The 25,486-nt window shown below is 46.0% G+C and overlaps 11 protein-coding genes and 1 pseudogene across 16 annotated transcripts; 7 read left to right on the top strand and 5 right to left on the bottom strand.

Moving 5' to 3' along the window:
* Positions 1 to 101: 101 nt before the first annotated feature.
* Positions 102 to 1,612, top strand: Fsn (F-box synaptic protein). Its single transcript, XM_001360735.4, has 3 exons — positions 102 to 640; positions 705 to 1,069; positions 1,144 to 1,612. Exons 1-3 carry the CDS (start codon positions 333 to 335, stop codon positions 1,236 to 1,238), a joined length of 768 nt encoding a protein of 255 aa, XP_001360772.1. The 5' UTR covers positions 102 to 332; the 3' UTR covers positions 1,239 to 1,612.
* LOC4804167 (COP9 signalosome complex subunit 9 homolog) lies at positions 1,599 to 2,072 on the bottom strand. Its single transcript, XM_033378915.1, has 2 exons — positions 1,914 to 2,072; positions 1,599 to 1,831 (listed from the first exon to the last, which is right to left on the bottom strand). The coding sequence occupies exons 1-2, from the start codon at positions 1,989 to 1,991 to the stop codon at positions 1,685 to 1,687; spliced, it is 225 nt and encodes a 74-aa protein (XP_033234806.1). The 5' UTR covers positions 1,992 to 2,072; the 3' UTR covers positions 1,599 to 1,684.
* Positions 2,073 to 2,216: 144 nt separating this feature from the next.
* On the top strand, positions 2,217 to 2,886 carry LOC4804166 (UPF0587 protein GA18326). The gene is made up of 2 exons (XM_001360733.4): positions 2,217 to 2,469; positions 2,522 to 2,886. The coding sequence occupies exons 1-2, from the start codon at positions 2,217 to 2,219 to the stop codon at positions 2,758 to 2,760; spliced, it is 492 nt and encodes a 163-aa protein (XP_001360770.2). The 3' UTR covers positions 2,761 to 2,886.
* A 147-nt stretch (positions 2,887 to 3,033) lies between these two features.
* LOC4804165 (organic cation transporter protein) lies at positions 3,034 to 6,625 on the top strand. 3 transcript variants are annotated; one of them, XM_033378913.1, is made up of 8 exons: positions 3,034 to 3,185; positions 4,189 to 4,854; positions 4,914 to 5,619; positions 5,681 to 5,774; positions 6,006 to 6,106; positions 6,172 to 6,252; positions 6,310 to 6,420; positions 6,480 to 6,625. In XM_033378913.1, exons 2-8 carry the CDS (start codon positions 4,310 to 4,312, stop codon positions 6,507 to 6,509), a joined length of 1,668 nt encoding a protein of 555 aa, XP_033234804.1. In that variant the 5' UTR covers positions 3,034 to 3,185; positions 4,189 to 4,309; the 3' UTR covers positions 6,510 to 6,625. The 3 variants fall into 3 exon arrangements, 2 of the variants coding, with proteins under 2 accessions (XP_033234804.1, XP_001360769.2); XM_001360732.4 differs by having other exon boundaries at positions 3,034 to 3,318; XR_004468930.1 differs by lacking the exons at positions 6,172 to 6,252; positions 6,310 to 6,420; positions 6,480 to 6,625 and having other exon boundaries at positions 3,034 to 3,318; positions 5,681 to 5,886; positions 6,006 to 6,097.
* LOC4804164 (transmembrane protein 186) lies at positions 6,560 to 7,479 on the bottom strand. Its single transcript, XM_001360731.4, has 2 exons — positions 7,341 to 7,479; positions 6,560 to 7,272 (listed from the first exon to the last, which is right to left on the bottom strand). Exons 1-2 carry the CDS (start codon positions 7,438 to 7,440, stop codon positions 6,665 to 6,667), a joined length of 708 nt encoding a protein of 235 aa, XP_001360768.4. The 5' UTR covers positions 7,441 to 7,479; the 3' UTR covers positions 6,560 to 6,664.
* Positions 7,480 to 7,592: 113 nt separating this feature from the next.
* AQP (aquaporin) lies at positions 7,593 to 9,226 on the top strand. Of its 2 annotated transcripts, none has more exons than XM_001360730.4 (4): positions 7,593 to 7,698; positions 8,097 to 8,277; positions 8,348 to 8,761; positions 8,820 to 9,226. In XM_001360730.4, exons 2-4 carry the CDS (start codon positions 8,100 to 8,102, stop codon positions 9,047 to 9,049), a joined length of 822 nt encoding a protein of 273 aa, XP_001360767.2. In that variant the 5' UTR covers positions 7,593 to 7,698; positions 8,097 to 8,099; the 3' UTR covers positions 9,050 to 9,226. The 2 variants fall into 2 exon arrangements, with proteins under 2 accessions (XP_001360767.2, XP_015039652.1); XM_015184166.2 differs by having other exon boundaries at positions 7,596 to 7,698; positions 8,850 to 9,226.
* Positions 9,227 to 9,452: 226 nt separating this feature from the next.
* Positions 9,453 to 10,275, top strand: LOC26533992 (uncharacterized). Its single transcript, XM_015184165.2, has 4 exons — positions 9,453 to 9,644; positions 9,698 to 9,789; positions 9,863 to 10,025; positions 10,090 to 10,275. Exons 1-4 carry the CDS (start codon positions 9,536 to 9,538, stop codon positions 10,161 to 10,163), a joined length of 438 nt encoding a protein of 145 aa, XP_015039651.1. The 5' UTR covers positions 9,453 to 9,535; the 3' UTR covers positions 10,164 to 10,275.
* Positions 10,276 to 10,586: 311 nt separating this feature from the next.
* Positions 10,587 to 11,838, bottom strand: LOC4804161 (uncharacterized). The gene has a single exon (XM_001360729.4). The coding sequence runs from the start codon at positions 11,346 to 11,348 to the stop codon at positions 10,695 to 10,697; it is 654 nt and encodes a 217-aa protein (XP_001360766.3). The 5' UTR covers positions 11,349 to 11,838; the 3' UTR covers positions 10,587 to 10,694.
* Positions 11,839 to 13,067: 1,229 nt separating this feature from the next.
* LOC4804160 (uncharacterized) lies at positions 13,068 to 13,832 on the top strand. Its single transcript, XM_001360728.4, has 2 exons — positions 13,068 to 13,350; positions 13,421 to 13,832. Exons 1-2 carry the CDS (start codon positions 13,175 to 13,177, stop codon positions 13,674 to 13,676), a joined length of 432 nt encoding a protein of 143 aa, XP_001360765.2. The 5' UTR covers positions 13,068 to 13,174; the 3' UTR covers positions 13,677 to 13,832.
* Positions 13,833 to 14,655: 823 nt separating this feature from the next.
* Positions 14,656 to 18,137, bottom strand: LOC6898388 (uncharacterized; annotated as a pseudogene).
* A 253-nt stretch (positions 18,138 to 18,390) lies between these two features.
* Nup75 (nuclear pore complex protein Nup75) lies at positions 18,391 to 20,919 on the top strand. 2 transcript variants are annotated; one of them, XM_015184164.2, is made up of 6 exons: positions 18,391 to 18,558; positions 18,617 to 19,779; positions 19,844 to 20,189; positions 20,252 to 20,442; positions 20,507 to 20,654; positions 20,719 to 20,919. In XM_015184164.2, exons 1-6 carry the CDS (start codon positions 18,532 to 18,534, stop codon positions 20,851 to 20,853), a joined length of 2,010 nt encoding a protein of 669 aa, XP_015039650.2. In that variant the 5' UTR covers positions 18,391 to 18,531; the 3' UTR covers positions 20,854 to 20,919. The 2 variants fall into 2 exon arrangements, with proteins under 2 accessions (XP_015039650.2, XP_001360764.3); XM_001360727.4 differs by having other exon boundaries at positions 18,404 to 18,558; positions 20,722 to 20,919.
* A 552-nt stretch (positions 20,920 to 21,471) lies between these two features.
* Positions 21,472 to 25,003, bottom strand: Naus (cortactin binding protein N-terminal like nausicaa). 2 transcript variants are annotated; one of them, XM_015184163.2, is made up of 5 exons: positions 23,893 to 25,001; positions 23,648 to 23,834; positions 23,447 to 23,583; positions 23,276 to 23,314; positions 22,768 to 22,904 (listed from the first exon to the last, which is right to left on the bottom strand). In XM_015184163.2, the coding sequence occupies exons 1-4, from the start codon at positions 24,761 to 24,763 to the stop codon at positions 23,298 to 23,300; spliced, it is 1,212 nt and encodes a 403-aa protein (XP_015039649.1). In that variant the 5' UTR covers positions 24,764 to 25,001; the 3' UTR covers positions 22,768 to 22,904; positions 23,276 to 23,297. The 2 variants fall into 2 exon arrangements, with proteins under 2 accessions (XP_001360763.4, XP_015039649.1); XM_001360726.4 differs by lacking the exon at positions 23,276 to 23,314 and having other exon boundaries at positions 21,472 to 22,904; positions 23,893 to 25,003.
* Between the last annotated feature and the right edge of the window lie 483 nt (positions 25,004 to 25,486).

The raw sequence follows: 25,486 nt of genomic DNA, 5'->3' as shown, positions 1-25,486 counted from the left end.
AATCGAGCTCAGTGTTGGAAGCAGCTGGTTTCCGAAATCGACTTGCAGCACTCGCCGAAAAATGTAAACAATGCTGCCACTGCATTCCGCGACTAGGTATTTTTCGCTGATGTCTTATACGGTCCCACCTCGAGTCAAATAATAAATTAAGCAGAAATTTGATGATAAAAAAAATGATTAAGCTAGCTTACAATAATAAACCGAGAAGAACACCTGAAAAGATATAACAAGTCCGAGTCGCAGGAGGTATATACTATACTTGCGGAAAAAGCCAAGCGAGTAGTGGATAGGACAGCGAGGACACTACACAATCGATTCCAGACAACAACAAAATGGTCGATCGTGTGGCAGCTCTGTGCAATTATAATGTCTTGGAGGTTGTATTTTCGTACCTGGACCTCAATGACTTGGGCCGCTGTTCGCAAGTCTGCAAAAGTTGGTTCCACTTCCTAAACGACGAGAACAGCGACGTCTGGCGGTTTCACTGTCTGAACAAGCTGCCAAAGGAAGTCACCAAGTCGGAATTGCTGTCTCCCGTCCCCACCTACAAGACAAAGCTGCGAGCGTTCTTTCATTCGTGGAATCCCAGCGATTGTTCGCGAAATGTGTATATTAAGCCGAATGGATTCACCCTGCATCGGTAAGACAGTTTGGTAGTAGGCTTAAACGAAAATATAGCAGACTCCATGTTCTTTCGTTGCTAGGAACCCCGTGGCTCAGAGCACAGACGCTGCAAGGGCCAAAATCGGCTTTCGACACGGACGCCATGCCTGGGAAGTCATCTGGGAGGGTCCACTCGGAACGGTAGCCGTAATTGGGATATCTACGAAGGAGGCGGCCCTTCAATGTCACGGCTATGTGGCCCTGTTGGGGTCCGATGATCAGAGCTGGGGCTGGAACCTGGTCGAGAACCATCTATTGCACAACGGCGACATGCAGGGAGGATATCCATTGTTGAACAATGCACCCAAATATCAGGTGGGCGAGAGGATTCGCGTCATATTGGACTGTGATGATAATACTTTATCGTTTGAAAAGAACTACGAGTTTCTGGGCGTGGCCTTTCGAGGTGAGCTTATTATTTGATAATTCTTTAATGATTTTAGATGCTCACTGCCAACTATTTACCGTATCTGGTTTCAGGTTTGCCCGATAAAAAGCTTTTTCCCACAGTATCTGCTGTCTATGGCAACACTGAGGTGTCTATGGTCTATTGTGGCACCCCCTTAGACGGTTAGCTATGCCATAAGCAGATGCAGCCTTAATTGCGTACAATTTGTTTAACAAATTCCATGAATCCATACAGATTTATCCTTAATGTGTACATGTAATCTCGATGTCAATGTCTTCAATCATTCCGCATGCGACTCAGTTTGATATCTTAAATATAGTTTCTAGGTTCTTTTTTGTACAAAAATTAAGCATTTTGTTGAGTTTATACCACGCCACGCCAAAGTTCAAATCCACCACCGCACTATCCTCGAACGGCAATATTTAGGTTAGTTATACGAACCAAATGAATATATTATAGCAGCCAACCAATTCATCATTGTTTGTACATCCTTATCCAAGACATTTGCCCAAATAAAACAGAATAATGAACTAAACGAAATTAACTCAACATATGTATTCCTTTGCTTATAGTAATTGTCCCCTTTTGGGCGACTTACGTACAAAGTTTAATCTACTGTTTGGGATTGTCGCCAGTTTGCTTGACTTTGGCCCAATTGTCATCGTCAAACAGATCATCGAAATTATTGTAAAAATCAGCATGCACATGTTTATCATTGGTGGGAAGATGATCCATCATCATGCCAGTAGCGCCGCCCGACTATAAATGCCATGGTAGTATAATTAATTGTTGTTCATATTTTTTGTTAGGACTTTCCCCACCCTGCTGAATTCAAACTCACCTCGTCCATTTCCATATAGCCAGGGCCCTCTGAAAACATCTCATCAGCAGCTAGTGAAGGCTTCATATTGAGATCCATTGTTAGCTGGTTTTTGTTGTGTTAAATTTAAGGAATTTGTTTATACCAAAATCTTTTGTGAAAATTCTCAGCGTTGCCCATTGGGGCTACAAAACCATCGATGACGCTATCGATATTATTTCGAAAAATATTGATAGTTGAAAGTTAACAGCTGAGCAAAAATTAAGTAGTCTGGCAATATCGCCAAACAGCTGCTGCCACCGCGTAGAATAAATATTTGCAGAAATGGTTCGCGTGGGACTTCAAATATCTGCCACATTGGAGAACATAGATAAATTAGAGACTTCCCATCCAGACTATCCATTCTTCGTGAAGTTGACCTGCAGCAACTGCGGCGAGCAGTCCGACAAATGGCACGACATAACCGAATCGGAGCGAGTGCAGCAGGATACCCGGAACACGGCCGGATTTAATTTCTTCATGAAATGCAAAATGTGCAGTCGGGAGAATAGCATCGATATTGTGGAAAAGTCAAACGGTGAGTGCTCTCACATATTTAAAAGGTTCATTCACTGATTTTGTCCCTGCAGTGCCCTACACGGCGGATGATAGTGGAAAACTTAAGACTATCGTCATCTTTGACTGTCGCGGCCTGGAACCTGTTGATTTCTCCCCCCGCTCCGGCTGGAAGGTTTTCTCCTCCGAAAATGGCCAGTCTTTCGAGGATGTCGATCTATCGGAAGACGACTGGGTGGAGTACGATCAGAAGAATAACAACTCCGTAGGGGTCTACGAGTTCGCCTCAAAATTCATCAAATTAAAGAAGTGAGCAGAGATCTTTACTCATATTGTCTCTTTGGTTCTCCTCATTCAATATTATGAATAAACACAGAGAATACGCTCTCGCTCTCATAAGACAGTAGAAATAGGATCTGCTCTTTCGAGGCAGGCAAATGACTCATTTTTTCAAATGATTAAAGAAAAAAACAAGCGTTCTATGAATGCAAGAGCAGGGAGAATTTAAATTCTCATTACGCCAGCTCTCCCTCTCAGGTGTTGTATTGATTTTAATGCCGGCTACTTTGATTTTAGAATGAGAAAGAAAAGCGTAAGATAGCGTTCTAGAAAAGTTCGTGTTTGCATGATGTTTTGAGACATTTCAGTATATCGCCAGACGTTTCGGCGAGCGGTAATGGCACGAACGAAGCGGATAAAATCCCGGACCCAGAAAACAGGCCGCCAATAGCGTTCAAAGTAATTGGCGCCTCAATCACTGAAGGGTGAAGCATTAATAGCAACTAAAAAACACCTGTCAAGTGCGATAATAGCGGGTCGTGGTGTGGCAAGCAGAGCAAATGTGAAGTGAAATAATTATTTTTGGAAGTTCGTAAGTGCATCGTTAAATAGACGCCGCACCGATTAGATAATGGGAGAGTCCCCATTATCGACTGGCCCAGACCCTGGACGCTTAGTCAATGCACCTGAACGCTTGGCAAATGTTCTCACAAACTTAATGAATTAATAAGCATGGGCGAATTTTAATGGTAGTTGCACTTCCACCTAAGCAAAAACCCCATGCGGATCCCAGACTATGTGCTGGGCAATTCCCCCCATGGCTCATCCATAATGCATCTGAGAATCTCCATTTATAGTCAGCACGCATCAATCATTTAGCGCTGGCCTGCGGCAGCTACTCCCCGATGCACTCTACACTTTTCTTTACCGCTGTGTGGCATGCAACAATTCATCTCAATTGGCCACGATTGGATTGCATGCATGCACAGAAATATGTACTTGATGTTCGTCTCAAGACGCTGAAACCATTCATTGATCATGAAGTATTCTTGTAATTAATAAGTTGCTGAGATGCCACACCATCACACACGTCTGCCACAGCCAGAGGTCTCGACTTAACAATATCCAGTAGTCAGATGCTTTTAGAGGAGTATCGGAGCTCAGGGTAATCTTTTTGAACACAACGAATTGCCTTACTTTTGGCATTGGCTATGCACACCGATTAATAAATGTTACTGAATGACTTGTGGACAGACATCGGTAACAGACATTAGATAAGCTTACACAAATGTACAGCATACATATATGTATACTAATTAAAAAGTATTCACCTAATAATTCCCTTGAACCCTTGTTGCCGGTAAAAATAAATATTCTATAAATACATACGTACATACATATGTATGTATGTGTTTATCTTCCAAGATTCCATTCAGACAAAAACACCACACGCTCCCCATAGGTCTATCAACTAATCTTCAATATATGTACTTCGAATCCCATGACTCTGGAGCAGCGGTTCAGTGACTTATTGAACACGTACCAAGATTCCTACGGCAGATACCACTTGGGTAAAGGATAAAATGTCCCCTTCAGCAGCCGGAGCCACGACAGACCTATTGGACTTTGATGAAATACTCACTCAAATTGGGGAATTCGGACGCTATCAGCGGCGGAACTATCTGCTTATCTGTCTGCCCGTTCTGTTTGCCGCAGCAAACAGTCTGTCGTATGTGTTCACTGCTGGCAAACCCACCTACCGCTGCTACATACCCGGGTGCGACAGCATCCAGGCCCCAGAGTACCATGCCGACTGGCTGCACATAGCTGTGCCTGGAACTTGGAGCAAGAAGGGTTTGTTCACGCCAGCCAACTGCGATCGGTATGTGGCCAACGAGACGAGTGGTTTCAGCTGGGACCCTCTACAGCCGGGACAATGTACGGCCGAGAACTTCACACAGGAGGAGGAGCGTTGCCTACAGTTCGTGTACGGGACCCAGGAGCGAACCATTGTACAGGAGTGGCAGCTGACGTGCCAGGAGAACGCCTGGAAGCTGGCCTTTGTGGGAACCACACACTTTGCGGGACTGGTGATCGGGACCGCGTTGTTCGGTTACCTGGCCGATCGGTGAGTCTGATCGACGAAACATAGATCCATTCAGTATCCTCCGATTTGTCTTCTTTCAGATTTGGACGCAAGCGCATATTCTTGTTCTGCATCGTTTTCATGGCTGTGACTGGAGTAGCGCAGGCCCTGGCCTGGGACTACATCAGTTTTCTGAGCTTTGCATTGCTAAATGCCGTTGGCACCTCAGGCGTGTATCCGCTGGCTTTCATTATTGGCGTGGAGATGGTGGGGCCGAGGAAGCGCGAGATGTCCTCCATTGTACTGAACTATTTCTATGCGGTGGGCGAGGCCCTGTTGGGGTTGTCCGTGTTCATTCCCAATTGGCGGAACTTACAGCTTATACTGTCTATACCACCGCTGATCTTTTTGGGATACTTTTGGATTGTGCCAGAGTCGGTAAGGTGGCTATTGGCTCGCAACCAGCGGGAGAAGGCTGGCGTGATTATTCGGAGAGCGGCGGAGGTCAATCGCCGAGATATTTCAATTGAGTTGCTGGCCAGTTTCAAGCAGCAGGAACTGGACATGGAAAGTACCGACTATGATCAGAAGGAGAAACAAGAAAATAACCAAATTTGGCTGGCCGTCAAGGAGGTTTTTGCATCTCATGTTTTGATTATTCGCTATGTGAACATGCTCTTCATTTGGGCCGTCAATGCCATCGTCTACTATGGACTCTCCCTGAACTCGACCAGCTTGAGTGGCAACAAGTATCTGAACTTTACCCTGGTCTGCCTTGTGGAAATCCCCGGCTACAGCTTGGCGTGGGTAAGTTCAGTATCAGTATCCATCAGAAATTGTCCCAAATTTATGATCCATCTTTTCACAGCTGTGCCTGCGAAAACTAGGTCGCAAACTTGCGTTGTCTGGATCCCTGCTGCTCTGTTCGATCACCTGTGTTGCCAGCGGCTATATGACTATGCGTATGTGGTAGACTTAACAATTTAGACTTAAAACTAATTTTAATGCGAGCGCTTTCTGTGCATGCCTGCAAAGTACAAGTCGAGGGGAATCCCAGCGGACTTCAAGCTGAGGGTAAATATTCGTGGAGTCGGGTCCATCTCCATGTTTGGTTGCATACCGTCTTAGTCATAGTTTATGCGTGCTTTTTCTTAGATGCGAATAATGTTTCTTCTTTTATAATTCCATCTAAGGTGCCAACTGGTTGATTGTGACGCTCTTTCTCATTGGAAAGCTGGGCATCACGTCCTCGTTTGCCGTCATCTATACGTACACCGCGGAAATGATGCCAACGGTTTGTGAAGACCTTCAAATTGACTAATTTGATAGACTAGTTCACTTGGTTGTAATCTTCCACAGGTTATACGTAGTGGAGGCGTTGGTGTCATGTCCACCTTTGCTCGCTGTGGTGCCATGCTGGCTCCCTTTGTGCCGCTGCTGGTAGGTTATTTGTACATTTCAATCCAACAGTTTTTGCCATCGTTTTCATCCACGCAGGGAACATACTACGAGCCCCTACCACTACTGCTCTTTGGAGCCGCCTCGCTGATTGCTGGTCTCCTTTCGCTGCTGCTGCCGGAAACCTTTCACATGAAGCTGCCCGATACGGTAGGTTCCGGGGGCAGCCATACGTTTGTATATTTATATCTTACATTATTATATTGCAGGTAGAAGAGGCCATCGCTTTGGGGAAATAATAAAGGAAATTATTGTAGGAGCAAATCCTGCGAATACAATCTCTCAACAATTAGACTTAGATGATATTATTTTCTTGATGTTAGGACTGTACAATTAAACGTTTGCACACCTAGTAGCTAGTAACAAGTGTCTCCAATCTTATGGTTCTTAGGTATTAATCTCCAAAGAGACCCTCAAACAGTTGCGGATCGGCAATGTTGCCAAAACGATTCAACAATTTGTAGCGCCTTTTGGCATCACTCCGCAGGGCTATGGGCAAAACGAATCTCAGTTGGCTCATTGTCCCCCGTTCCCAGCTGGGGAGCAAATCATCGGTCTCCACCAAAGTCTCTACACGGCGGCCCCAGAAATCCACATAGGCAAGCTTCAGCATGTCCTGCTGCTCGTTGATGTAGATAAATCCAACGAGATTTGTCGCTGCAAAACTGGCTAGGGTTAGGGTTATCAGCCCACTAATCCCTATGGCGGCATAGATTCCCAGTGCATCCGTAGCGTGTCCGGACTGTTCGAGAGCAAAGGCAATGGGAGCTCCCGCAGCTGTAACAACAGCTTGGTAGATTTTTAACCTATTAAATGCAGCCACCAGTCGTATTGACGGCAGGCTGTAAATGGTCCGCCATTCGGAAAAGCCGGTTTCATTGAGGATCGGGTTTTTTTTGGGTTCAGTTCCAAGGCGGCGTTGATGCAACTGTTGTATCACTGCAGGCACAGAGCTTGGCCATCTTACTCTTGTAAAATGAGATCTGCACAGTTGTTGTAACACTAAATGTAATTAAATTTATCTCATATATCAACAAAACCTCGCTTTTCTTATGTAAAAAAAAACTTACTTGCGTTTGTTTTGAAAATATCATCAATCAGCTGTGCAGTTATCGATGACACACCATCGGCACTGGCACATGTATTGGCCAGTGCTGCCCATTCAGTCATGCTGTATTGGCCGCGCTTTTTGAATTTCAGCAGGTGCCAAAGAGTATTCTATGACGTCAACAGTGCGCATATTGAGCATTAGTTTAATTATAACCAAAGCCAGATGACTGCCCGGCGAGCAAAGAGAACGATCAATAAATAATTCGCTAGCACAAAATATCAGTCAGCGGCCAATTCTCAGTGTTCGCGGCGGCCCTACGAGACACACATTGTATCCATTGTATCCGATCGCATTGTATCCAATCCTCCAATTGCGTAGTATGTATTTTCTGGGACAATCCATCATAGCACCGGACATTTCATGCACAAAAAACAAACTTGAACTTGGGTTTAAATCACTTCTAGCAGTGTGGTGCGAGGTCAAATCATTTCAGAAAAACACAATAATTGCAATAAGAGCAAATGGGATTCATAGAAAGAACAGTATCGTATCTATTTTTAGTCCATTTTTCGTGTGCTTAGATTAAGTAGTGTGTGACATGAACATGCCTATGCATAGAAAACCAATTTTACTCAAAACAAAAGTGTTGCCATCATCCATATCCGGACAAGGTTGAGGCAGGAGAAGTCTTAAAGTCAGCTTTGTTTTCATATCATATATGTATAATCACTAAGGAGTGCCTGGTCTTTCATTGGACTTATTCAAATGTTTTTAGGACATGTCGATGGCATCGCTGGGTGTCAGCGGGATCTTTATGGTCGGCTGCTGTGTGGCTGCCCAGATTGCCCGCCTGGTTAGCCGGCGCTTGGTGACACGGGAGGGAATCGTGCCCATTCTGGTCAACGAGGCGATAGCCGCCGCCGAGCTCTGTGCCTGTTGCTTCGAGCTGATCATAGGTGAGTGATGAGTGGTGAATGGTGCATGTGCGATGGACTCGAGTGTGGGCTAAGGTTTTGCCGTTGTCAGTGGCGGACAACTTTGGCGTGGCGGCCTATGCTGTCTGCCTGTTCGTGCTGACGGTGTGGTGGGGGAAGGTCTGGGGCGACGCCTCCGCCTGCCCCTACACCCACATGGAAGACGTACTGGAGGGGCGCACCAGCTTCAAGGAGATGGCACTGCGAACATGGGCCGAGCTGATGGGCGGCTGCTGCGTCTACCGCATCGTGCAAGTCTTCTGGTGGCTGGAGTTCGCGGAAACCCACAAGGGACGGGCCTTCGAGTCCTGCAGTGCCGATCTACAGGTCAGCCCCTACCTGGGAGCCGTGATTGAGGGCGTGGCCACACTACTGTGCCGCCTGGCATCGAAAACGCTCAGCGACAAGGAGCCCAAGTTCGCCAGCTACATCGACTCCTTCATCGGCACCAGCCTGGTGGTGGCAGGTAAGCGTGCGCCCGCTTTAAGCGTGCCTTCCAACTGCTGTCATCTGGTCTCAAGTAGTTTACGCTTTCAACTATGCCCTGCTTGCAGCCTTCAACTTCTCCGGCGGCTATTTCAATCCGGTGTTGGCCACCGCCCTCAAGTGGGGATGTCGCGGCCACACCAACTTCGAGCACATCATTGTCTACTGGATTGGTGCCTGTGTTGGTGCTGTGCTCTCGGTGCCGATCTACAAGCTGCCCATCGTTCGACGCTTCCTTCTCGGCGAGGATAAGCCAAAACAGGACTAGGAGCCGACATCCCGCAAGGCTAGAAAGGCCACGGGAAAGACAGGGCTTTCGCAAAGCTATAGTATACGTTGATATCTTTACCTTATGCACATGCACATTTGTTAGAATGTTTCGATATTTCTATGAGAATTTTTACAAATTAAAACCGATGGTAATCGTATTTTCCTCGTCAATGGAGTTTGAGCTGTTTTATCTGTATACTTTTTCATATATTATAAGGATCTAACCGAGCCCTTCCTATACACTCAAAATGGGCCCAGGTGAATATTGATGGAGGTGATGACACCCTAACTACAGCCCTTAAAGCGCTGGAATTCAAGTCTGGGAATATAATTTCATATATAGAGGAATTGCCCAACGTAATCAGAAGTAGAATTTCAGAAAATATATCTCAATTTTAATTAGATCAAGGTAGTCTTGAAATTAACAACAGCTAGACAGAAAAATATTGCCAAAAAATTTCGAAAATTATTATAAACTGTGAAAATGATTCAGATCAAAAAGGTTTTTTGCCTTCTGGAGCTAAAATGGGGTATGTTACTTATTGGGATCGTGGAATTAATACTGTGTTCTATTCTCGGTGGGGTGTGCAGAGGTAAGTCGAGTACGTAATCTTGAACGTGTCTAAATCATGTGTCTATATTTCAGGAATGCACGTAAATGTGGTTTACTATCTCAGCTTGATTGTCTCCATTCTTCACATTGTGGCCTGCGTCCTCCTAATTGTTTCCATTTTCGAGGTATGTGTCCTTGAGAAATCCTTAAGGTATGGGTCGCGTTATTGTAAACCACTCTTTGTCCCGTTATTTGCAGCCTAAGAAAGAGCTGGTTATTCTCTACTTGATAACTGGTATCATACGCGTAATTGTCCTTATAGTGGGCATAATTTGGTTGATCTGTTACGGTTTAGGTAATAAGATACATAATTACCAACCAATCCACACAGAATCCATTATTGTCATGGTCATATCTTTGGGTAAGCACGTTTATCATGTCATTTCTGGGAACAAAAAACCAGCATATCGCTCTTTGGCCCACAGTTCTCACCGTGTACTTTTGGCTATGCGTCTACTCATGGTTCAAGAAACTCGGTGGCTCTACCCCAGTGGATTAATAAGTCGACCATCCTTGGAACTTGACAAACCATTCTCAATAGCCAATACTCGTCGAAATTCAATTGAAGTATAATATTTTCTATAATTAAATTAAGCAGTCCTCGAAATATGTTCTTTATGTTTCTAGTATCTTGCACTCGATCAGGAAAAACACTTATTCGTTCGTTTTCCCTAATTTTTCAAGCTTTTCATTAGGCTGATAGATGACACTCTGCAATAGCAGATAGAAAGGACTATACTATCGACTGAGGAAATACATAAACAGAGTCACATCCGTACCCCAACGCCACTAACACACCTGTTGACTTGCGGTGAGCCAGAAATACACATTCTGGTACTCCAGAACCATGGGACGTTGAGACTGGGACAGGAGCCTACTTCAAAAAGCAGCAAATCGAAAAACTCGAATTTAAACAAGAGGATTTAGATAAATTCAAAAATTTATTAACAAACATGCACCGCAGAACTACAGCTAGATCACTCCCTCACTTTACTTGTATGTACAAAGCACTTGCCCCATAGGCTTCGTCTCACATCTGGCGAGGCATCGAGAGCAGGCCACCGGCGGCGGTGGCACCCAGGAGCTGCCGCACCGTCTGCAATTCGTCGCGTAGGGCCAGCACCTGAGCCCGTAGAATGGAGTTCTCCTGCTCGAGAAGAGCGGCCCGAAAGGCAATGCGATCCTCTCGGATCTTGCGGGCATCCCGTGACTTCTTCGCCGCCTCGTTGTTACGCTTGCGCCGCTCATAGTACTTGGCATCCTTCTGGGCATCCGGAATCGGTCGCTTCTCGCCTCGTGACCGTCGGTGCAAGAAGCCGGGAAACATGCCGCCAACAACACCCACACCCACACGATGGTTCAACTCCATCAGGGGAAACTCCAGGGCCTGAAGGGCGTGGTTCGGCGGAGCGATGTACTCGAAGGCGGGCAGAGTGGAATTCTTGCTATTGATCAGGTTGGGAATACTGAGGCCCGGCAGACGTAGGCTATGACTGTGACTGTGACCGTGACTGTGCGGGGCTCCAAAGGAATACAACGCTTTTTTCGGTTCGAGTTCCAGCTCCATCTCGCTATGAAGCGACAGGGTCTCGGTCACGTCCAGGATGGGCGATTTACAGGGCGTCGGCGGCGGTACCTGTGACTGAGCTGAAGGCGATCCGGGTGAATGCATCCCGGCCAACATTCTGGCGATAAGCCCCGGACTTCCGTTCGCGGCAACGTCCGCGGTGTGTCTAAAAGCGGAGCACTAAATGGTGGATTCCTGGTCTGGCGACCACCTGCCTGGTCTGGTAATTATAGGTTCCTGTCACACAACCCCATCCGCATACCCCTGGCAACCCCACCACGGGCAGCCGATTTGGTTGGGGACCTCGGCTAAGTCCTAAGCCAGCCAAAACGCCCTCCCGTCTGATTCAACCAATCACGCAATGTTGACGGTAATTATTCGTCAAATACATGACACTTTTCTACGCCGACTGGCATTTATATTGCTGCCCGGTTACAAGGACTTCATATAACTGGTTAGTGGGACTACACCCACCCAGTCCCGGCCTCAAGCAGCAGTCCACGGCAGTTGACCACATGTCGCCCTGATTTACCCACCCGTCACAGCCACAGCCCCAGGTTATATAGGATTTGACCAACTGTTATGCGGCGCAAGAGGTTGTGGCAAGTCAAGGGGGCAGAGACTGAACTGGCCAATGGGAATGCCGAGTCTCGACCGTCATTTTATTGGGGAAAGTTGCTTTAATAGTCTGTAAAAAGGGGCGGACTAATGCCAATCGGTTTTTGCAATAAGCTATATCTGTTACTCTTCATCCCAGGAAATGTAACTCCAGGAAGCAAGCCAAAAAGTGCAACGTCAGAGCGACCCGACCCCGATTTGGCGAATCCTTCAAAAGAAGACATCAAGCAAACTAATCGCAACTCCAATTTGATCAAGCATGACTCTCCAGAATTTGAACAGAGAAGAACCAAAAAATAGTTATTTGCATACGAGTATTCCCACCGTACCACCACCAAAAAAGAAATATTCATACATATAACGACAGTGTAGTGCAGTAGGGTTTTCCATATTGTTTCACTCAAAGATAATCTAAGAAGTTACAATCCCCCTTGGCGTAGAAGTCCCGGAACGCTACTTTTACCGTCTTCCCGCACGAGTCTTCGTTCAACCCGTTCATGTGCCCCATCCCATCCCATCACATTTCGTCCCGTGCCGTGCAGTTGAGAAAGTGTCACCTGTTTGTAAAGGTTAATTGGCAGTTTGAGCCCCGGGCACCACATCGTAGCCGGAAGTTAGACGGCAAAACAGTCGCATCCTCATAACATTTCGTAAGGTATGCGCTAATTTATTATCTGTGGGTAAAAGTTTTGCCACAGTTAACCCTTTGACTGGCGTGGCACTGAGTTATGTCTATTATTCGATGTCTTTTATGGCGCGTCGCCTAACAATGGGTGGAATCCGGAATACGGAATAGGAGGATTGCGTGCTGGGGTGACATGTCTGATCTAATAGAAGAACGGGTTTACCATACATATTCAAAAACTATACTATGCATAGAAAATATGTCTTTAGGAATAAAATTAGTGGAGAAATCTATAAATTGCCTCCCATCCGAAGGACTACGACTAATGCACTGGGAGGAACGGAGAGAACCCTTCGGACAGAGACTATTTTACTATAAGTATTGGGCAAATTACCAAGTAATAAAAACCCCGAACATGTAATTGTTTCAATATTTGTACTCTATTTTACTGGGTCAATAGTTGGAGAACACAAGGGACCTCGACACCGACAAACCGTTAATGACACCTCTAATTGGATGACATTAGCGCTTGGGATTTGAGGCAACACAACTCCGAGTAGGCATGACTAAGTAGCCCCTGCCTAAAATGGGTTCACATACATGTGATATGTGTATAAGCCCTGTTCTGCTTGTCCGAGATACAGGCGAAAAAATATTGTAGAATACGAATAAATATAGAACTGCCACGAGACTAATCAATATGTCTGACGAGGCCCCGATTAGCGACTGTGCGCCGAGCACTTCGAGTCTGCCCTTCAACGCTTATCATATCCACTTGCCGCTCTACATCATGGACATGGTGCGCGTCTTTCAGGATCATCCCAGCTACGTCGATGGCATACAGGAGGCTACTATCATAGAGATGCTAAAAAAGGAGTAAGACGTGCATTACAATAATCTCACAATGCACACATTTAAGCCAAACAATATTCCTCCATCATCACAGACCATTCGCCTGTGGCGATCTGGAAGCCCAGGTGAAGACAGCCCTCATGGACCTCACTGCCAAGGGCTTCGTACGTTACATTGGAAATGGGTATCGCACGCTGGGACCTATTGCGAAGCTGTCCAATTCCCGATCTGCGCGCCACTTCAACCAGACATGGCAGCGCATTGCCGCCTTGCAGCTGCCCCACGGTGGCAGCCCGGAGGCTTCCACCAGCAGCACTGGCAATTGCCCTCAGCGCGGGTCCAGCTGCTAAGGATGGACTCTCCCCAAATATATTTATTTCGCTTCTTGTTTCGTTAAATGAGTTGAGTTTCTTCCAACATAGGCAGACAAACGTACACCCACCCAAAAAGTAATCGAAATTGTATCAGTGTATTAAAATTCATGCTAAGAAGGCCACCAAATCATACAAGATGTGTGTCTATAAAACTATGGAACTTGGGGTGGTTCAGTGCCCATCATTGTCATCATCATTATGCTTTAGAGCATATGTCTGGGATCGGGGATGGGGGTCTGCCATCCTTTTGACACTTAACTGGCCGCCTAATTATGGCCAGGGGTTGGCCACAAAAGCGAATAGAGGCATGTAGAACATAGCAGGTGACTCTGCCTATCTATTTCGATGGGAACAAAACTATTCTCCTTCCTGAAAGTGATTAGAATCTGGAAATTGAGCGAGTCCAAGGTCCACTTAAGGGAGTACGAGTACATGGTAGATTTCGTTCATACAACTCCAGTCAGTTGTTGCAATTCACAGTCCAGTCCAAAGCTCATCCCAGCTCTGAGGGACGCGACCCTTGAGCCTTCAGCTATTACCCTTTGGCCGAAACATTTAAATTGTCAACACCAGGACAAAGGAGCGGAGGACCTGTCCTCAATGTGCTCTCGTCCCCACCCACCCACATGTGCGGGTCGGGCCAAACACGCATGTGATCCCGGCCAGGTGTTATTTATTGCCTTTCTAATCGTTGCGGCATAATCTATTAGCACCCCGCACCGCACCGCATCCAGGACGAGACCACGACAATAGCTCGGTGTCCTTTGATTTTTTTGCGCTTGCACATTAGAGGCAATTATTATTATTGTTTTAGTTTTGAGGCTTTTGCTGCTGCTTGTCATTGGCCTTTGCTTTGCGTTTTGTGCCTTTCCTTGGCAATTGGGCGAGTCCCAAGAAAAACATTAATCAAGCGACTTGACGTGTGAGAGAAATGAGGAATATACCCCTGAACATATACATATGTTTTGTTTATTCGGTGTGGATATGGCACTAAAAAAAAAAAGCTAAAGAAAGATACGTAATTCAAAGTTATCTAAAAAGGACACAACTAGGTGGCTCCGCCAGGAAGCATATCCGTGTTTCTCAATCTACAGCAATAGTCAATGTTTGCTTAAAAACCGAACTACTCCAGCACCGTCTCCGTTGTGTTCGATTGTGTTGTGAGTGTTAAAAAAAGTAATTAAGAACTATTGGAACGCTATATGAATTACTACGTTATACTTCGTATACCAAGAAAAGGAAATACGTTTACAGATCAAGATCAGAATCATATGGCTTAGGACCGTCCTCATCGGGCTGTGCATAGCCGCGCGTTATCAGTTGCTCGGCCAGATCGGCATTGTCGCCAAGGAATCGAATCTCAAAGCCAGCACCACGTCTTCCTCCACGTTGAGTATGTCCAACATATGCGGTTTCTGCTTGAACTGACTCTTGGGCCCTAGGACATCATTCTTGATCCATACCAGAGGAGAAGAGCCATCTACAATTTGGGCATAGACTACCGTGGAACTGCATTTCCACAATGCTTCCTAATTTTCTTGGGAATGGCGCATCAAACTCGGTTTCCGGCAGAGCGTCTAACACCTCAAAGTCCTTGGTGACGCCCTTAGGTGCAAAGAACTCATGCAACAAGCGACAGTGTCTACCTTAGGGGAAACATGAATTTTATCAAGACTTTTCTTGTGAGTTTGATTGTTTTCTATGCACAGACTTACCCTTGAAGCCATTGAGCTTAGGATCGTAATGCCCACAGATTCCTTGCTCGTCTTTGGGCCTGAAGCCCAGTACAGCCTTTAAGGGGTCACTGGTGCCTTCATCAATCGTGTTTAGCATGGCCATGTCTGACTCACCTAACTGTGGGCCCCCGTATGGCATGTCCGTAACTGCCTTGCCTAACTGCGGGCTTTGGGGGACTGCTTTTGACTGATCTGGGTAGGAATCAACTGCCAAGAGCTCTGCTGGTGGGCAAGAGGAAGTGGACTGATCTTTAATAGAACAGATTTCCTTGCTAAGTTGTAGGTCCTGTCGCTTGGCGGTGGTTGGAGCCGCGGAATCGGACTCTACTCCATTAGAATCGACTGCCACTCTTAACTGTGGCCCATTTGTCTTGGTTGGCACGGACTGATCTTGAATAGAATCGGCTGCAGCTGATTTGACAGGACTCTTCCTGCGACGACTGTTGTTAGCCTTGTCATCGGCCAGTTCAACTATTAAATCGTCACCACATTTTTCCAAAACACGCAATGCCACTCTTGTGAATCGGAACTCGGACATATGGGACACATCGCCTTCTCTGAAGAAGCATCTGATGGCCTCTGCCAGCAGCAGCCGTATTTCATCTGGTAGCGCAAATATATTCTCGTCGCCAGTCATGTGTATATGCTCGCCGAAATCAATCAAATAGGCATCATAGCCACCTTCATCCGCATAATCATTGATTGTGACACGTGGAATGACCCTGCCGTTGAAATCGTACACCGCAAATATCTCCCCAAAGTTGGGAAGCTGGTCCAACTCCTTAAGAAGTAATTTACCCTCGAATAACTTTTGCAGCGGCTCCGCACCCCACATGCCTACAAAGAAACACTTTTCGGCTATGTTTAGATGCATCAATTCAGCGTTTATCACACTTCCCTCTGGAAAGGCGGTTATGTTCTTTACGATCTGATGATAGATTTCACTGCTGGATGTTGTTCTTCCGACTTTCGGTGGCTCGAGGATACGTTTACGTGGTGAAACAGGCAGCATGGTTTTTGTTTTAGCGGAAACAGTGGCCGTGTCCTGTGGCTGTGGTGAAGTGGTCTGTGGGGACGTAATGGGCTTTGCTTTTTGCTTTTGCTTTTTATTAAACCAACTCGAACGCGTTGATAGCAAAAGACTATCCGAAACCGGCCTGGCTGGACACTGTGTTGACTCCACATCTCGCACTACCGATGCCGACTGATCAATTGGAATTATATGCTTGGAGTCCGCCATTTGTTGGATTATCGGTCGTCGGTGTGGACGTTCATTCAAGATATTTTCAACTACAATCCCATCTTTGTTAGTGTTTGTGACGAAGTCATTGCGCTGCAGAGGCTCGGCGATGTCGGTGACCAAAGTTTCGAGACTGCTTATATCAATGTGCATGTTACACTTGATCACACACTTATTGAAACTATTCATGCTGCTTAGCAAGGCATCGTGCAGACCGATAAGTTCTCGATCCGCATTAGCCATGTTCACCCAACGATGGTGAAGATCTGTGCCAGCTTGAAAGTAATTCGTCGCTGTTGAATCGCAGCTTTCCAACGGCCGCAACTGTCCTTTGGGCTTGGTGTAAATCCGAATCAGCCTCAGATATTCCCACATCAATTCGAGCAAGTCCTCAAAGTTCCAGTGGTGATGCGCCGAAATGGGTACACAATGGGGAATCTTGTATATGACATCCAATTCTTCAATGGAGATCTGGTCGATCTTGTTCAGCAAATAGATACAGGGTATATAAATGCGATTTCCCTCAATGACATCGATCAGGTCGTCGCTGGTAGCATCGTAACGAAGCGTAATATCAGCATTGTGTATCTTGTATTCCGAGAGAATCGTCTTAACCAGATCCGTGTCCAGCTCCGATTGAGTAACCATTGAATTGAGATTGATGCCGCCCTTGTCCTTCCGTTTGTAGTAAATGTTTGGCGGCTTCTTGTTTAGCCGAATGCCGAAACCTTCCAATTCATGCTCCAACAGCTTTTTATGGCCCAACGGCTTGAGGCAATCCAAAACCATGAAGATTAGATTGCAGGTACGGGCCACGGCAATCACCTGACGACCTCGACCCTTGCCATCCTTGGCTCTTTCGATGATACCGGGCAAATCAAGCAGCTGGATCTTGGCTCCTTTGTACTTGATGCATCCAGGCACCGTCGTCAGGGTTGTGAACTCGTAGGCGGCCACCTCCGAGTACACTCCGGCTAAATTCGATAGCAACGTAGACTTACCCACTGAAGGAAAGCCGACGAAACCCACTCGTGCATCTCCAGTTTTGGCCACCTCAAAGCCGGCTAAAAGTTTACCAGTTAATTATCTGTTCAAAGGAGGGCAAGTGTCGACGTACCTTCTCCAGTGCCACCGCCGCCTCCTTTGGGGGAGATCAGCTCACGCCGAAGCTTCGCAGACCCTTCGCCTTTAGCAGACCCAAATGCGCCGATGTCGCCTTGTTCTTCTGCGTGCGTGCCATCTGTCCGGTAAAGATGGTGAAGAGGGGAACGATACCAGACAGGTTAGTTTCTGTGTGCTCTGCTATTGATTGTGGCTTCGCTTACCTCCGACTCGATGGCCGAAATTTTCTCCAGAATCGTACTCATGGCTACATCTCAGCTAAATTTTATTTTATCACTTTATTATCAAATATTTACGTAAAAAATAAAAAAAACGGCACTCGCGTGGACAACGGGAGCAGTGTGACCGATCCTCTAAATATACCGAAAAATACCATCTCATTTTCAAAATATACCGTAAATATACTGACGAATTCAAGTTCGATTTTACATATTCCTCGATTTTGATATTCCGTGAAATATTACTAGCCTAACTAGCTATTAATACATTTAATTAGATTCCTGTATATATATCTCGATTCCAATACATAAACTACACAACTTCGTTGCTTTTACTCCTTTTTAAAATTATTTAACTTTTTTCGATACAATTGTTTTGCAACCGTAGGTCCGAGTTGTTTTCGAGCACTGCAACAAGCGTTAAAAATACCTAAAAATAGTGCGTTGCCCACACTTGTTGCGAGTTGCGCTTCTTTTCCGTGCATTTTTTTTTATTTTATTAAAGGAGAATTAAAATGAATGATAACACAGTATCCACTTTTGTGAGTAGTTTTGTATGATATATATGTTATCTGTTAACCAAATAACGAACCGTTTTAGGAGCTTGGAGACGCCCTGGCCACCCGCTTTGGAAACACACTCACCGGCGTTTTTGTGCCGGGTTCTAAAATAGCGCTCAGCGCCTACCGTCACGTCAAGTGGAATTCAAGAGATGTCCCTAGCGAAACAGCCGGCCAGGATCCCGTGCTCATCTATCTGGCTCAGGAGACTACACTGTTCGACGAGCCTGTACTGCGAAGTCTGCTTGCAGAGTCGAACATCACCTTTGCAACGTTGCAAGAATTGGGTCAGAGGGCTCCAAGGGCAGAATATCTGAGAATTTCACACATGTACCGCAGTGTAGTGCGGGCCAGCCTTGAGAGGCTGGAGCATGCTAAAAAGTCGCCAGAGGTACAGATGGATGAAGAGCGTCAGCAACGCATTAGCGAAACCGTCATTGTCTTCTATGCGGCAGAGTGCCTCTGGCATCTCTTCGAGATTCTCTACATGCAACAAAGTCAGCTTATTGTTCCCCAGCTGCTCGACTGGGCACGTTTTTATGCACCGCAAATCGAGGATCGAGCCACCGATTTTCTACTGATGGCTGAAGAGGCCAGTGAGAATGATGATTATTGGAACGTTCTAAAGTCTCTAGTCATGGTTGGCGCCCTGGACGTCACACGTGCCATCCTTCGCCAGAATCGCAAGGCTAGCCAACCAGCTTTCAAGGCAGCAGAACTGATACTTGCATCCATGCCCGTCTATAAGGAAGGATTTCCACTGAAGAAGTTCAACTCGCAATGGGAGCATTGGCATGTGGATGCGGAGCGTAAGATCCGGGCAAATACATTTGGGTCTGAGCCAGAGCTCGAGCAGATCCTTCAGCTTGTCACAGGCAGCAATGAGCACTGGGATGCCGGCATCAAGGAGTCAAACGAATGGTACGAGTTCCTACCTGGCTACCTGTTCTACACCAAACCCACCTGCAAGCCCTTTGAGCTGAAAATTGCTGCCGCCAATTGGTTGAATCGGTGGACACTTCTCCGGCCCTGCAGCCAGTTGAACAACATGGCCCGAATGATCTCGCAGCTCATGGAGCATGATCTAAGGCTCTTCATTTATGATACCCAGAGGATCAACGACACCAATTGGCTAACCACACATATGATTGATTTGATCTATCATTCCGGAGAGTTAAAGAGCTATTTTGAGCAAAACAACATGTAAGATGATTTAATTTTTAAATTGTTCGTTTGTCTTTGTTAACGATTTATAATACATTTTTAGTGATCTTCCGGCACTGCGCCACTCTATGATATACGAGTATGGCAGCTATTTGATGAGCACACGGAGCCTATGGCAGCTGGGAATTGATTATTTGGACTGTTGCAAGCAGGAAGGTAAAGCGGCCATGGAGCTACTTCTGCCACGCATATCGCTGCGTAGCGACCGGCATGCCCTTAAGCTCATGAGCGTAGCCAGGAAACGGGGCCTGATTGATGTGGAGCAGGAGATATGCAAAGTCCTGTCCAGGCAATCATTCGATGATGAGCGCTATGGCAACGCCTTAGAATGGGGCATACGGTCCAAGGATGTGCTGTTGGTCACGGGAATAGCTGACTTTATATTGAAGGTGACGCCATATATCCAAAATCATAAGCATTAATCAAAGCATTCTTTTACCCGTCGTTATAGAATTATTCTCAGACGGGCAATATGCTTTGTCCGGATGTCATTGTCCACATTAAAAGTCGCATGTTCATCTCGCCGCGATTAGTTTTCCTCTCCAAGTACTTTGAGTTCTACGAGCTATATCGCAGCCGTGACTTTCTGGCTGCGGTCGAGCTACTGGTCAATCTACTGAACTCCAAAATAACTCCAGATTAGTAAGTGTTTAATTTGAAAGAGATCCGATCCATGCAATTTAAATGTATATTTCCCCCACACCAGCTTCTGGCCCTCTTTGCTCATTGACACAGTGCCACTGCTGGAGTCGAAGGATCCGAAAATCTTCTCAAATGAAACTGTAGCGATTCTGCATCATTTGGAAACGGAGCTGGTGCCCATTATAGAGCGTAACACGGACAAATTAGGAAACGTATGTTGTCCAAAGCAGACCCCTACAATTTGTAAGCAAATTTTAATGTATTCTTTTAAACCAGCAGAAAAATGCAGAGACCGTGTTCAAGGACTATCGCGCGGAAAATATAGATGAGATTCTCAATATTTTGCGCCTGGCATGCGCGCGCAATTTGGCCAGGTCCCTAGTCATTGAAAACACAAGTCCAGAATCGTAAATTTGAATGCATTTTTAGTATAATTTATTTTTGTATTTTCTTTCCAATACATCGTAATTTGTTATACACCTTTTTGTTTGCATTTTGCATAACTAATCTGTTATTCATACGCTTTTTTGTTTGTTTTTGTTTCTTGTGCCTCTTTGTCTGCTATTTATTGTACCAACAACGCTACTGACCTTGACTGGCGGCTGCGGCTGCCCATTGACTAAACGGAAATCCAAGCTGCGAGAGGGGCTGGAGGGATCTTCGCAGTACACATTTATAAGAAACTACGCTCCGCATCAAAACCATTATCCATACCGACTAGACTCTGTTGAGCAAATCTCGCCAACAAAATCTCACCGCATTCCAGAAATCGAAACTAGTGTAAACAGTGGGTGGGGTGGTAATGGTATGGTAGGGGATAGCCGGTCTCTGGAATCCGCTGTGCGGCAAATCAAAAAATATTCAAGCCAACTTTAAAACAAGATTAAAATCCTAGGAAAATAATTGTAAGGGACTTTAGCTTGCACTGAGGGTAACAAGTTTACACGCGCATTTCACGCGTATCTAAGAACTATTAAACAACGCACAGAGCACAAAGGGTTGTCCACATATGTATATACTACTCGTATGTATACGTATATAGGGATATATGCATTTATAGTATAGTATCTGTGGTTATATGTATGTATATAATTACTATATATGTTTATGGGGGGTTTATCGTTATGAGAATCGCACGGCCTTCTACAAATATTCGGAATTACAATTAAGTGTGGCTTGGCCCGACTTGGCCAGCCAGCGCTTGGCATTATACAAATTGTCCTTATAAAAAAATAATAAAAACTAAACTATACTTAGATGAGGAGCTGCAGGGATGGGTGGACAATGTTCCATAATTCGAATGCTTAACAAAATTCTTTCGAATAGATTTCTAAAATATAATTTCTAGGTAGAATCAGGATTGGAGCCAATTACACCAATCACACAGGCAACAGAAATAACAGAAACCCAATCGAATACTCAATAAATATAGTTGAAACTGAATAGAATGCCATAGATAAATCATCATAAATGGTAAAATACTTTTTACACACATTTTTTCAACCAAAAAAATTTAAGATTTGGGTTGGAAATATTGAAAAGAACTAACATTAATAGGCCTCGAAACATTTGGCTATTAAATGGCTTTCAAGTCGGTAGTTATCGAGTAAATATACCACACGAGACAGCAGTTTGAGATGCAAGATCTTATATCCTGTTGCCTAGTGCAGTGTCATTGAGCGACTACGCTGCTTGAGTATTTTCGCTTACGCTATGCCAATATCTGTTTATAACGCGCATACATATGACGCGAGTGGTGAGGGTGTGGGGAGTTGGTATCGTGTCTAATTAATTATGCTTTGCTGTGCCAGCTCCAGCAGCCGCTGCCACGCTCGTCGAAGATGGAACGGGCGGGACTGCAGTTGCTGGCACCGCAGCCGTGACCGATGCTATGGCACTGCCGCTTGTTATGGAGCCCAGGCGGGAGAGAGAGGGCTCCCGCTTGGGCGGTACAATTGGCTTGGTCGGTATGGGTGGCGGTGCCCCGCGAGCGCCCGCTGGTGGCACCGTCACTGGGGGCACTGCAATGGGAACAGGATGTGGATGCGGTAGTGTGGCCGTCTGGTCGAGAGCAGCCGCTGCAGCCAGTGCAGCATACTTGCCACCTGGGGCCCGTTGAATAGTGGCCGTGGGCTGCATTTTCGCCGGCGAGGGAGAAGGTGGCACCGCCACAGTAGCGCTCACACTAGCCGCACTCGCTCCTCCATCCACCGATGATGTGACGCCAGCTGTAATGCTAGTGGTTCCACTGCTGTTATTGGTGCTGGTGTGGTTGATGACTGTGGGTGCTGTGGCCGTTCCCGTGGGGACCGTGGCTATCCCAGCGCTGCGTATATTCTGTCCAGGCGCTATGGAACGGGCTATTCCGGTTTGAGGGCCCGACACCGGCATGCTGCTTACTGTGGCGGTTGGCTGCACAATTTTGGCGATGTTTGCCATTGGTGGTGTGGCACAAGCGTCGTCTGAAATATGTATTTGCATATGGGCCCGTATTAATATCATGTTTGGGAATAAATCATTAAGAAATTCCTCGGATTCCCGAAGTGTAAGTGCCCTTGCAGCTGGGACGAAGGAGGAAATGAACTAATTGCTTGGGGAAGCATTTGCCAATGATGCCCTCTGCAAGGGTAAAGCTGTAGGTTGTGAATGTTTTGGCGCGGACGTGGAGCTCTCTAATAGCCAAAGGCTATTTCTGGCAGCGTTCAGTGCGAGATCCAATGACATGAAGGTGCGTGGCGTTGGTGGGCTGTGTGATAATGGGTGATTTGATTGGTTGGTGCAACGGTGGAGTGCACAATAGTGGAGAAACGTCACAAAACAAAAAACAAATCACCTTGCAATTGCGTAACATTTTTCTAACAAAATATTTCAGCTTCAGAAAGGAATTCGAAAAAAAGTAATATATGTAGAGTTATAGTTCATATAGAAAACGATAAAGAGGGAAATCATAATTACAACAGCCACAGTTGGAGTGAAACGGGGGATCATTCTCTGACACACTCACCGCTGAACTGACGCGCCTTGGTGGCAGCCACCGTTGAGCTGCTACCTGCCAGTTGTTGCTGCTGTTGCAGTTGCTGCTTCTTCAAAGCCTCGTGCTCGACACGCAGGCCGTTGAGCTCCTGCTCCATCTCTTTGACTCTATTGGGGTAGAGAACAAGCTTTAGTTTAGTGTCTTGTTTAAACAAAAGAAAGAACTACTAACCGAAGCTCCTCTTTGGCCAGCTTGGCCATTATCGCCTTGCGTTCGATCTCCATTGACTGCGCTTGCTTTTCCATCTCCTCTTCCATGCGTAGCGACTTTTTGCTTTCCTCCTCAAGGCCCTCAGCGATGGTATCCGACCGCTGCTTCTCCTCGGCCAAGATTTGGGCCAAATCCTCAGAACGCTTGCCTAAAATTTTATTTAATTTGTGATGAATGAGTATTATTAGGTCTGCGACCGCACTTACCCTCTTCAATGTACTTCATCAGAATCTTCTTTCGCTCGGCTATCAGGAGGAGGACAATCTGCTTCTGTCGATTGCGCTCGTACTCGAGGGTCTCTTGAAGCCTCTGCAATTCCTTCTCCATTCTGGCCACCTGGGTCCGCTCATTCTCAAGATCCTGCTTTAGCTTCGAGCGCTCCATTTCCAGGCCATAGGTGATATCATCGCCCTGGGCCGTATCATGCTCGTGCTTGGCTTTCTCCTCTTCAAGTTCCTGCAGCATGCGCTGATTGTTCTCCAGGGATTCGGTGAGTATGTTGACCATGCGGAAATGCGTGGCCCTCTGCTTACTGACCATTTGGTACTGCTGCTCCATTTGCTGCTCGATTATCTGCCGCACCTCCATCTCTGCTTGCGCCGCCTGCGTGGAAGATTCCCGCGAAATAAGATTCCCATTCATAGCGATCTTATCGCGGAATATAGCCGCATATGGATCATTGGGCTGCACCCGTTTGGTGCGCAACTGGGTGATAAGTTGCTTCACCCGCTCGTTGCGCAAGGCGGCAATGCACACATCCCGAGCCTGCAGCTCGCCCTCCAGATAGTAGAGCATCTTCACCAGCTCGCTGTGCGGCAGCTCGGAGCGAGTTCGCCCGTTACTGCTGGAACACGGCGGCTGCTTCTGCACTCCTCCTGGGCCCGGTTTCATGGTCTGAAACTCGTGTGTGGCGCTCACTGTGTCGCTGCCAGATGCGGACCCGGAACAGTTATCCATCCCGAAGTTGGAGTCGGAATCTGGATCGATCTGGGTCGGAATCTGGCCCACAAATCGGGCTGTGCCCCCACTGCTCTCCTCTGCGAATGTCTCCGAACTGCTGTTGGAGTTTTGCTCCATTCTACCAACTTTCTTTACAGCATAAAATTGTTAGCGAGACTTGTGGTTGAGACGCAGTTCGCTTGGGGCGGCCTGCTAAATACAATTTCCACTGCAATCACGGGCCGAAACAGTAATTCACTTTTTCCCGTGTCTAACTCACTCGAAGGGGCATTTTAAACTGCAATTGGCACTAATTTAATAAATTCTGGGTCCACAAAATTCTTTGTTGCTGCCGTGAAAAATATCGAATATCGATAAGAAATCGAGCTTAGCCCACTTAACGCCCCTCTATTTAAACAGTTCAACGACTTGAGGTAAATAACGGCAAATAATACTGATTGTAAATTATTCTTGTAGATCGTTCCTCTGAACTTAAAAGAAACCCAAGATATCTTTCACATCAACTACGCTAAAATTATTCAATTTTCATTATTTTCGGTAGGATATTAAAATACCCCGTGGTCTACAATGGGTTAATCGATCTCTCTCAAGGATTAAAAACTATGAACTCATAGTTTTATCCAATTATTAAATTAATTTACTAAAATAAGGTTTAAATGTGAAATCCAATATTGCACAAGACGGTGAGTAAAATATACTTGAAAATACTATGCAAAATTTGCAAGTGTGAGCTAGACATGGTAGCAAGAAAATTAGTAAGACCGCAGATGTTCCGATAAAATATACCGTCTGTTCCTCAGAAATATACCGTCTCGCAAAGAGAGCATTTCCCACCACAAA

The sequence above is a fragment of the Drosophila pseudoobscura genome, chromosome 3, assembly GCF_009870125.1.
Source record: "Drosophila pseudoobscura strain MV-25-SWS-2005 chromosome 3, UCI_Dpse_MV25, whole genome shotgun sequence".
Classification (NCBI taxonomy): Eukaryota; Metazoa; Arthropoda; class Insecta; order Diptera; family Drosophilidae; genus Drosophila; species Drosophila pseudoobscura.
Note: the sequence above shows the minus strand (reverse complement) of the source record. Positions and strands in the feature narration are given on the sequence as shown.